General features: G+C 32.3%; 1 protein-coding gene across 2 annotated transcripts in view; it reads left to right on the top strand.

Moving 5' to 3' along the window:
- The first annotated feature begins 394 nt into the window (after positions 1-394).
- Positions 395-12845, top strand: part of LOC126778428 (ribosomal protein S6 kinase alpha-5-like) — a 104822-nt gene continuing 92371 nt past the window's right edge. Inside the window, exon 1 of one of the 2 annotated variants that reach the window (XM_050501942.1) lies at positions 395-1681. In XM_050501942.1, the coding sequence (XP_050357899.1) occupies positions 1039-1681 (643 nt within the window). In that variant the 5' untranslated portion in view covers positions 395-1038. Of the gene's footprint in view, positions 1682-11436; positions 12483-12845 lie in introns of those variants that run through there. The other variant, XM_050501944.1, reaches the window with a different exon arrangement.

Here is a 12845-nt window from a genome sequence, read left to right as displayed (position 1 = left end):
AAAATAAAACTAACCTACAAAATGTTATACACAGACTCTATCAATTTGACCTTGACATATGGTTGTTTCACAGGTGGCGCTGGTCACTCGATTTATTCTTAAATCAACTGTCAAGCCATAAATAACCTTATCGGACGCTAATAAAACTCATTTTGCGTTATATCAATGACACTTTGACATCTACTAACTTGTACGGTGGGCCCAACAGGTGTTGATATGAAGTGTCAAAAATTGTACAAGCTATTTTCAACTTCGAACGCATATGCCACTCTTAAAAACCAAAAAAAATATACGTAAATTTGCTTAAATTCACATAATATAATTGGTTATGTATTAATGAACTTTAATGTAAGCAAAATCAATTTATAAAGGAAATAGTTCACCAATTTCAAGTGTTGATATCACACAAGAAGAACAAACTCGCTCCACGCCGATCGTTTGTTTGTTGACATTAGTACGTCATGCAGTTGTCTCGCGATCGCGTTAGAGCGCCGCATCTCGTATCGAAAAATGTTAAATTACTACGTTAATACATAAAATAAGCACACAACTCATATGGTGAGAGTACTTTTGTGAACTGTTCACGTTATTGAACATATTTACGTGTACAACGGTGTTGTGAATGAACAAAAAGAGCGGGGAAAATTCAGTGGCAGTGACGATCATAAATCTATTTATAGCGAAGCCTGTGGCGCGTTATTGTATTTTTTTGAGATTGTATAGTGTTATGGTAAAAAATAATCATTCCAACTGGACTTTAACAGTAAAATAATCAATGTTTATTTTCTGAACTATGAATTAATTTATCTTTACACATAGAACTGAGCCGCCTAAACTAGTTGACAGTTCACAGATACACACAAGCTAAAAACATTGCGCATGTGGGTGTAAATTGAGCAGTGATGTGAAATTCTTGCGCTTATCGATTAGCTTGATAATTTCAAGGGCGATAGTCGATACGTCTTGTATAATATGGTATTCGTAAATATCATTATTACGGACAAATGATTACTGGAAACGTAAAATAATTAAAGTTTCATGAGCATAATGGAGTCTCCTCAGACGAATAGAAATGAGTCTGAAGAAGCGATGCGCAGTGCGTCGACTTCTAGTTCAAATCAACTTTTCATAACTGAAAGTTTAGATCTACCAGATGACACATTCCGTATGAGTCTTGATTATATGTCAGTAATCGGAGAAAATGTTACAATAGGTGATAGAGACGCTTCTATTGATAACGTGACAAACAACTTAGTTACACAGACACCCTGTAATACTCCCGTAGAGATAGATAACTGTTCCACACCCACTGAAGAGCACTCACCGCCTATATTAGATACGCCAAAACGTACCGAAGACCTAAAAGGGTCGGCAACAAAACCAAATCTACTCAAATTATCATTAACTAAAAATATTGATGACGGTTTTGTAAAGCCTAGCTCGGCCGCGGAGATCATGTCTCCCGCCAGAATGTTACAATTCGAGGTGGACATCGCAAACAGCGCCACGCCGACTATGAAAAGGGCAGTCATCGATTTCAACTTCTTTAATGAAAATAGCTTCGAAGAATATTTCGAGGATGTACCGAAAGCCGCAACTGATAACGAGGAGAACAATAAGGCTTTTAAAGAAATTCCGGTTATTGTGAAGGCAGACACGATTCGACATGAAATAGGTTACGGTAAGTGTATTCGCTATTATAATATTAGATGTATATTTTTTCCACAGTATCTACTCTATTATTGTAATAAAGTCCTGCTGATCTTCTTTCGCCGGTTGGTTGGTTGGTCTCCTTGGTAATTTTTTCTTCCTTTTGATTAAACGAGTATAAAGACTATATTAAATAAATACAGGTTTATTTTGAATAAATTCATCTTCATAAAATGTGGTGGACAGTCATGGGACGTCCGGTAAATGAACACGACATCGAAATTTATGTTATTAAAACAATTTATAACTATAGAATACAAATAAATAAAAACACTATTTCGTTAATAAAATAAATATATTGTTTTTATTTTTATAGTAATTTAAAAAAGCAAAGAAGTATAATTCTATAATAAATTATTTATATAAGTATAAAGCAAGGAAGCTTACTCCCAAAGCGCGGCAATAGATGTTTCATATTAAAAAATAAACAATTGTCAAGTCAAATGAGTTCGAGATATTTGTAACATAATCTTTGTAATTAATTGTATTTGTTACCGCTTGTGAAGCAATTTACCTTATCTGAATTGATAAATAATGTTTATTTGTAAGTGTAACTTACTTAGCTTTGTATTTATTTGTTTGTAATATTAATGTGCCGCTTAATCGCTTTTTCGAATTGTTTGTCTTTCAAACAATTGTGTCGTTATATTTTTTAAATGTTTAACTTTGTAACTGGCAATTATTAATACATTAATGTTAATGATGATTATAGCAATATTATAAAAATTTTTTTTTTGTTTTGTTGATTGATGTAATTGTATCAATTTATATTAGTATTTAGCTAATGATTTTTAATAATTATAAGCAATATTGAATCTGTACAATAATTTAAATATTATTGGCGTTTACACTCAGTTATTTTTATGTTATGCTCAAAACATTGAAGACCTTTGACAAGGAAGATATAAAAAAGGAAGAATTATCATGAATTTTATGTGCACGTTGAAACCTAGTTTCACGGAGCGAGGTCTAGTCTAGACCTTGACCAGAATAACGCTAGCACTACATCAATGGCCGCGGCCCGTACATCTGCAATATACGTATAATTTTTATTAGAACATTTATTAGACATTACCCACGGTTTTCTTTTGTATTTTCAGAAATATACTTAGTTCAATATTTTATATCGTTTTATATATTGATTGTACTCTGAAATACCTGTTAGTTGTCAGGCATTTATTCTAACCCCTGTCTAAGTCTAATTCAAATTGATGAGAATTCAAAGGGCAGTTACTTTATAAAATCTATACAATGTAATTATATATACAAAAGAAAAGTAGTATATGTAGTATATCAGTTGTTTGGTTTCCATAGCACAAGCTTTATACAAGCTTAATTTGGGATCAGATGGCCGTGTGTGAATAATGTATCAGGATATATTACCAGGATGTAAAAGGTAACAACAATAATTAATTATGAAAGGTAAAATAAGTCAGACCCTGGTAACACAAACACATTGAATGCTACGTAGAGACGATTCCTTAAAATAAATTGAAGCACGTGCGATACACTTACAAAAGCGAAACCTTTTTGCGTCTGCCACTTTTCTCTTAAGTTACGTAAAAGAACGTTGTATTTATATCGAATTCTTGAAATTTTACTCTCTTAGCGACCAATCGGGCGTGTCGTTTCAAAACTATTTCTTAAAATAAAAAACTTCAAAAATAGTTAATTGGCATAAGTGTTTGATGGTAAGGCTTTGTGTAAGCCCGTCTGGATAGGTATCACCATATTTTCTACGGCCGAACACAGCTATTCCGGTTTTTAAGGCTGAGTGAGCCAGGGAAACTACAGTCAGAGGCATTGCGTTGCAGCATTGGCGTTGTAGAGAGTGGTAGTGAACACTTACCTTCATTTGGCACATTTGCACGTCCGCCTACCTTTATTATATAAAAAAGTAAAGTTAAAGTTTCAAATTTAAATGACTCAGATTTTTTTTTCTATAATTACTTAAAAAATCGATATTTTACACGTGGATTACCACCCTACACTAATAATGTATAAGCCGTGATATAACTATGCAACGCAATCACATTATGATTTCTGACGAATGAAAATCAAAATTGATACCTACGTGAACTTTCTAGAATAATTTCCACACGTATGATAACAATTTCATTATCTTACTATACAAATTTCTATTCAAACTCGATGTAACTTCGTTGCTGAGTACGTGTTTTTTTTCTTTTTACTTGAACGCGAAGGTCGAACCACAAACTTCCGCATCTTCAATTATTGAACAGAAAATGGCTGATTGCGTTTCATTTTAATGACTCTTCCTTTTACAATACAAACCTTTATAGTAATGACCTCTTTAGTATGCCTTTGAAAATTTATTTAATAATTCTGTTATCTTAGTTGAATACTAATGTACCTTATTGTTAAGTATTCTAATTTCAAATTCTTGAGTATAGACTATTATTATTATTTTTTAGTCTCTATTATGTTAGGATCTTCTTCATAATCTAATCGAGACCTGTCAATTAAGTTCAGAACTACAAAGCAATCGCTAACTGACATTTATACTTATGACCCACCACATTAGAATCTTTTTATGATTACTATATATATCCTTATGTGTTTTACATTTTATTAATACTTGTCTAAGAAAAAGAAATACTTATAGAGGAAATATAAGTGCAGCTGTTAAGAAGTTATAAGTAAATTTTTCTCTTATATCAATTGTATTATGAATAATTTAAAATTTATTTAAAAAAATGTTAAGTACATTAAAATTTGTTCTTTGTAGGTCTAAAGCTAAACCAAATCTATGACTATTATGTAGAGTATACATAACACTTTCAGGGACAGTAAACGCTTATGGTCATAATAATTACTTCGTTGTGTCTATTGTATCGTACTTGAAATTGTTAATAATAAATTGAAGCACAATATATATTGTGAAAGATCCAAAACTGTTTTTTATATTAAGAATATATTATGTAAAGTGTTAACATGCGGTTTTATCATTAGCAAGTTTCAAAATTGTTACTATAAGAAACAATTTTGATACTCGCTCAAATCATAGCCTCGTTGAGCTCGATAAAAAAAAACAGTTCAGAAAACGATAAGTGTCATGTAACAGTTATTCCGCGGAAGTAGCTCGCCATGTACGCCAACATGTCCTACGCGTTTTAGTTATTGAAACGACACACTTCCTCGTCGTCATCTGTTCACATTAACGCGTTACATTGGTGAGCCCTTATATATAATATTGTGATTAAGAAATAAGATGAATTCTTTATAGTATAGTATAGTACCAACCTGTGAATGTCCCACTGCTGGGCTAAGGCCTCCTCTCCCTTTTTGAGGAGAAGGTTTAATGAATTCTTTAGTATTTAATAATAAATATCACTCTGATTTAATTTTGTCCACGTCGAACAATTTCATAGACTTGAAAACAAGAGGAACTCCGTCAGCTAGCGTAGGAGATATTTTGAGTGTATAAAAACAGATGCACGCCCTATTTGCTAACTCCGATAGAAAACTCGAATAGTACGCGAAAGAGCTCATGCGCATGACCGGCTGCTTTACGTGCTTTCAGAATTATAGAAATCTATAGAATACCGAGAATTATTTGAAGACTAAGTGGACTGACTCAGGATTTAATATTGTATAATCTTGATTTAACAACAATGATAGAGAGAAATATACAGACTATTTTTCTGTATATTATTATAACTGCATTATATATGTATGTATATTAAAATTTAAATGCAAGAGAGGTATCAGGCACATATGTAAATAATATATATACAAAATATACCCAATAAATTATCCTTTGAAATCAAGGGGATAATAAATAAAATAAATTACTAAATCTTTTCCAAAGAACAAGCAATATAATTGCTTATTATTTATAGAACATTTTCGTCCATTTGGTTAATTTACTGGTTTTAGAAAGCTGACGAAAATATAATAAATAAACCATTTCCCGCAATTTCCCCATTTGTATAATGCCTCCTTACCTCCCTACGCAGTCTCATTCCCCTCAAATTTCAATCCGCTTTAAAGTAATAATAATAAATAGCAAATAATTTCACATGATAAATCGTTTTAAAATACGTTTTACTCGTGTACCCATAATGGTGATAGTAATCCTAGTGAATTTTGACCTCTACTCTGTCCCATAATAGAAAAGATCCGATCATAGACAGACTGGCCAAACACCATCCTAAAATAAAGCCAAAATAAACTCAATCAACCAATTAAGATATAAAAGTTCACCAATCATATGCTATACTTCTGATTATGATTTATTGATGGTAGGGCTCTGTGCAAGCTCGTCTGGTACCACCCACTCATCAGATATTCTACCGCAAAACAGCGTACTTGGTAAGCTTAGGTTAACATTTCATACAATGCCAATGTCTATGGGCGTTGGTGACCACTTACCATCAGGTGGCCCATATGCTCTTCCGCCAACCTATACTATAAAAAAAATCATGCCAGATACCGGTTGCGTTTTACACATTCTCTAAACAAAGGAGGCTGAGATCGTGACTCTTTTTAACGTCAACAACTGCAATAGACACAAACGGACCGGACCGATTAATCGAATGGAGACAGATAAGTCCAAAGCTTTTACCAGCTTTTCCAGCCATATGTCAAAATTTATATATTAAAAACCCCAACATTGAGGAATGTTTACACACAATAAAGGTTAGCATACCATATCAATTTCCAGGGTTATATCAGCATAGCTGTACCGTACCCATTACATTACGAATTTACTCATGACAATTCCCAGAATATATACGAAGAAACCTCGTGCAGTCAACCAGCTCGTAAGCAGAATACGACAACGACTCAACAACTTTGGCAAAATGTTGAATAAAATAATAAAAAGGGGGTGACTAAAACTCTAGTATGATATATAAAATATAGTGAAAGTTTAAAGGGTAATATAAATATATATATATATATATATATATATATATATAAATGTTGAATAAAATAATAAAAAGGGGGTGACTAAAACTCTAGTATGATATATAAAATATAGTGAAAGTTTAAAGGGTAATATATATATATATATATATATATATATATATATATATATCCTGTTAATAGTGGTAAGAAGTAATCAAAGAAATGATTTTGTTATATTAGGTCCTTACATATGAAATTGGCGTTCTGTACGGGAGGAATATAAAATCAATATTTTTTTTGTAAAATATATTTAATTAATCAAAGTATGCACCGTTGTTATCTATGCACTTTTGCCATCTCATAGGTAGTTAATTGATCCCTTTACTAAAAAAAACCATGGGGGCGAGAATCAATAAACTCTTTGAAGGCGGTTTGAACTGCCGAATCGGAGTTTAATTTTTTTCCTTGTAAGAAGTTGTCCAAATTCCGGAAAAAATGGTAATCTATTGGAGCAATAGCCTTTAATTCTTAATTGTCCACTTTGGTCTTCGGCTGTCCACGGGGTTGGTTCTGATGGTCGAAATTTCCAGAACGAAAACGTTGAAACCAAAAACGTACCGTGCTTTCTTTTGCGACACCAGCATTGTACACATCATTAAACTCGTACTCGTAAATATACAGATATTTCATTTTTTTCATTGTCCGGTAATAAGGGACGCCAAAGAAAAAAATAATGAGGAAAAAACAAACGAATGAGTGTTTTCAAAACTTAAATGTACCAGTTAAATGAATTTATAATTTTGAATTTGGAATTCTTAACTAAACAGAAGATATTTCAGATCAAATTGGTCACTACGACAAAACGCTAATTTCATATGTAAGGACCTAATATTTTTATTATAAATATAAATTTCCATTTGTATATCAAATCTGACTAAATCTTGAACGTTCATTGGTGGAAAACAATGACAGTTATTGCGTCATCAGTTGCCACCGACCAATAACCATACAGATTAATTAATATGGCTTTGATCAGCATTTCAGAAACTGAAGGTAAGCTAACAAGATTCCCACGTGGCTAAGCAAGCATTCATACATGGGCTCACCTATTTTTTATCTGTTAACATACCTACTAGGTCAGTGAATATTAGCTCAATGCTAAATAACATTAATTATAAATATTTATAATTAAGTTTTACCAACGAATACTCTACTTATAATTGTTGTTATATATTAAACAAAATAACGGAACATTTTCGAACTTACAAAATTACCTATTCTATAATCAGCATTCGTTTGTTGTTCTTAAAAGAAAAGACGAATGATGACGACGATGACGAAGAATGATATTCCAGCATGATGGTTGCCCCGCACACTTTCGAATGTCCGTAAGACAGTGGCTAGACAGCAATTATCGTAATAGATGGATTGGCAGAGGAGGACCAATCCCATGGCCAGCGAGAAGTCCAGATTTGACTCCGATGGACTATTATGTCTGGAGGCATATGAAAAGCCTGGTTTATGATGTTTCACCAGTACAAACAATTGAAGAACTCAAAACAAGAATAATGAATGCTGCAAATTCTATTCGACATAGCTTGAGTAGTGTTGTAGTAAAAAGTGAATTAAGAAAAAGAATGCGTATTTGTATACGAAATAGGGGATCTCATTTTGAACACGAATTATGAATAATAAACAGTGTAATTTCGAAAGTATGGAGTAACTAAAAAGATTAAGTATTTTGTTTTTGATTTAAATTCAAAATTGCAATGACAGCTCTGGTTTATCTCTCCTTTTTTACCTATTACCCCTATTAAAAATAATCTTTAACTACTTTGCATTGAGGTCCTTTTGTCTTTGATCCAGATTTAATTTCTTAACAATAGCATTTCTTAGAATTTCCTACCTGGTCTCTTTGTTATCTAATTTTCTCCTGAGTTTATGATTGTTACTGTACTTTTTATGTACCGATGGATAGCTAAGGAAACGCAGATGTTTTTAAAATGATCCGCACGATAAGAGCCATAGTGATTTTTACAAAAAAATTGCGAGTAACTTAAAGAATCAAAATTAAAAATCGAAAAGTTGTACAGTTTTGGATCTGTAATTTAAAAATGCTTGAAGATTGTTATTGTTTTTTAACTGATTATTATTAACTAGGATGTACCCTAGCAAGAAATACAAAAAAAAAATAGGGAAAATACGTTGATTTTTTTTATTGAATTTTAGAATCTTAAACATCCTTTAAATAAAAAAAATATTAAAAAATTAATAACTCGAAAACGATACACTTTTGCATAAGCATTTTGGGGGTCATTTGATAGCTATTGTCCTGAACTATAACCCTTTAAAAGGATCGTGACATATTACCCTGTAACCCTGTATTTAACAAAATAACGGAACATTTTCGAACTTACAAAATTACCTATTCTATAATCAGCATTCGCTTGTTGTTCTTAAAAGAAAAGACGTACGGCCGACAGTCTGACGCCAGTCATCAAACTTCCCTGGGAATGCTTTTGAGGGTGGGTTGTTTTCAAGTTTAAGGCACTCAAATGCTCGATGGTACGAGTATTGAGGGGTAAGTTTACCGTACCTCGTACAGCACGTGAAGCTTAGTACCTCGCCTAAACTCCTTTCATTGACGGATTGCCATCACATCAGACTATGAAAGCAACTTACCTCCTACGCAGTTGTTTCGTCTTTGTCGTGGTGGACCGGAAGTACACATCGTCGTCACATAACGTTATTCTGAATTTATTGTTGTTATTAAATTTACGCATATAACTGTTGCGTAAAACAATGACAGGGCAAATTTTATTGTTTCGAGACTTCGAGTCTACTTCCATCTCATTTATTAAATTATAATATAAAAATATTTTATTAATAACTAGCAAATCGTTCCGACTTCGCACGGGTAGACAAGAAGATAACTGTACTGTGTGCTCCTTGTAACTGTGACAAATTTCGAGTCAATCGGGTGGATAGCTTAAGAGATCTCGTGATGAGTGGTATTTCGCTTATATACATAGATTATAGACGCTATGAAAACATCCCTCTGCGAGATATATATGTATACATGTATATAGTAGAAACTAAAATAACAGTCAGTGATTTCAATATGAATATAATAAAAAATATACATAATAATCCGTATCCAAGTAATAAGTATATACATAATGAATATTTTTATTATTCAATATTCTTTAAGCTTAGTATTAGGTACTGAATATTGATAATATAACGTTTAATTAAAAACTTTAATTGATTGTCTTTTTTTTATTGTACGTGTAAGACGTAGAGAAGAGATTTTATTCCCTGGCATGTTAAAGTCTATTCCTTTGCCGTGTTTATTCAAAACTTATTAACATTATATAAAAAAAAATTATCTCGTACATTTTTTTGATATTTTGTCTTTGACCCTATTACTATTTTATTACAGGTATAACATTTATTTATACATAGAAATGCGATAAATAACAGTTTTATTATTATAATTACTATCATTTAAAAATTATGAGTATTGTTGTGTTAATCGACAAATTTATTCAATCCCTTTTTTAATTCGAACACTTAAAAGAATCTAGAAAGAGATAGAAAATAGTTTGAACTTTCGTTACGCTTACATCTTCTATCTCACTCTACTTGATAGATAAGCAATACCTTTGTCTCGTTTTGTTTACGTCCATGAAATGGTGACTGTATAGTATATGCATAATACGAAGATGAAATGTAATGATTAAAAAAGAAATAAACTTGTAAAATTAAACTATAGATAAATACTTTTGCAGGTTTTATCAAAACTCAAAACGCTTGAGATTGCGCTGCAATATCATTTCAATTTATTTGTTCAATGAAATGATGACACACTTAATTTACACACTTGCAAATATTCTTAAATCTAATATGGTATAAATATTCTTGTATGTACCTATACCGTATCATTTATTTCAGGTAGAAAATGCTCTTCGGCATTAAGTCCGCCTTTTGTACCAACTTCAATAATTTGGTCTATAACGTTTTTTTAAATAAATAAATACCATAAATATACTACATAGGTACAAACAATAATGATTACACTTGCTATTCTTTATAATTAGCATTATATTTTTAATATTTATATAAAATAAAAAAATAGCATTTGACAGTCTCAGTATGTGGTTATCAAGCACAGAAAAAAATTGAAAACATGTGGACCAGTCATTTGAAATAATAGCCAAATTTATCTAGTTTTTACAACTTATTATTAGACGCTTGGCAATGGTGACGCCATTTTGGAACAATCAATAATAATATGCTTCGTCATAGACGGCGAGTCCTTTTGTTTTGTTCCGATAATTTATATTTATTTTATAAATTACTTCTAACTAGGAATTTAATAGGTATTAGAGAACATATATTACATTCAATAGGAGTAGTTTATTGTTACTTTGTATGATTCATATGATCTAATAGAAATACTCTGGTAACCGATACTTAATTACGTTCTATAAACAAATATTGTGCAATAATAATTGAAAAACATGTTAAAAGTACAAATATTATTTTAATAACTTTCTTTCTAAAACTACTGCCTTGTAATATTTTAGTAAATAAATAATAAATGTATGTATTAATGCACCAAAATATATTTTTAGTGCATGAATATAAACTAACAATTCTAAAATAAATGTAAAATTTAATTTTTTTATTAAGTCACGAAGAAGTTATAAATTGTTTTTTTATGGGTACTTACTTATGTAAAATTAGTTTCATCTCTTTGTTTTCCTTGGTCTGGCTGGCCTCGTAAATTGTATCGTAGTGGGGGCAGCGCCTCTCGCACGTCGCACGGTTTCTATTTTGCGTTTCTCGAATTCAGTTTAGTTCTTTATCGCGTTGAGTGAGGTGTCATTCGCGCTAGCATTTTTTAATTTATATACAAGTGATTAGTATAGTTTTTAGACAAACCAAACATTTTAGTGATAGTAAAAGGTTATGAATCGAACTGTCTAAATTGTCAAATGGACTGTACCAATAGTGTAGTGTATTTTTATACGAAACGAGCATTTGGATTTTTGTGAACGAAATCGTGCTACAAAACGAAGAACAGGCTGTGATTTATTAAATACAAACCGAGAAAAAGTGTAACATTTTGACATTTCACTGGTGCGAAAGTAGCTACGAGCGACATTGACGCAGAGCAATCACGTTGGCTACCACGGTTCTCGTACTCGTACAGTTATAATGGATTTTTAAATCGGTCGGATATTGTCGCAGCGGCGCCCTCTGCGGATCGGTCTTGCTCGAACTTCGCGCGAGTTCATTGCAGGTTTGACTATGCTCGCGAAATTTATTACGTGTCGTGTTTACTTTCGCTAAATTCGAAATAGTTTTAAAGTGAAAATTAACGGTTCGGTCGTGTCCGGACGCTGTCCGGGAGAGCGTAGTCGAGAATTTAGGTCAGGTCTACATGGTTTTAAAGGGTTGAACCATGGCGACAGCAGAGATGAGTCTGCCTGACAAGAAGCCTGAGCACGAGTCGGGATACTACGAAGGCAGCGATCAGGAGGGCAGTATGGAATGCGGGTGCCCGTCGCCCGTCAGCTCGAGGAACTCCTCACACTCCACGAAGCTGAAACGTCGGCACAGCGCCCACAAACATAAGAAGGTGCCAAGCAAGAAGCTGAAAACTGAACAACCCATGAATGGTCACAGCAATATCCATACGGACAAAAGTGTAGAAATAGTGGAATATACAGTGTCGGTGAAGGACAAAAACATTGAGGAGGTTGTGGCAGTGCCTGGACCGAGTAAACGTAGTAGTTCAGTGGAATTAATTGGTGGTACAGTGCCGGCCCCAGCAAGGGATTCTGTGGATTGGAATTTGGTTGAAGCCAGTAAAATTCGAAAAAGAAGTAAAGGTTTGTTCTTTTAATATTCTTTATATTTCTTTAATCAATACCAAATATACTATAATAATTTATAAACTTAAACTTGAAAATTCTATAATTGCAAGAAAACTATGAATCATTTAAGTGTTAAGTTGGAAAAAATTAAATTGAAGAAATTATTGTAACTCATCTATAACTTTTAACTTACTTTAAAACTTAGTAATTAGTTAAAAACTGACTCACATTGCTTAGTATGGGGTGATAAATATGACCTGAATGTTTTGATAATTTTAGATAATTATTCCAATTACCTTTTAGTTAGAGAAGAATTAAAACCAAAATGGTTTATATTTGTATCTAAAGAAATTGGTAAGTACCTAGGTTTTAAAGGTT

This window comes from Nymphalis io, chromosome 26 (genome assembly GCF_905147045.1).
Source record: "Nymphalis io chromosome 26, ilAglIoxx1.1, whole genome shotgun sequence".
NCBI lineage: Eukaryota > Metazoa > Arthropoda > Insecta > Lepidoptera > Nymphalidae > Nymphalis > Nymphalis io.
This window is presented reverse-complemented; position numbering and strand designations above follow the sequence as displayed.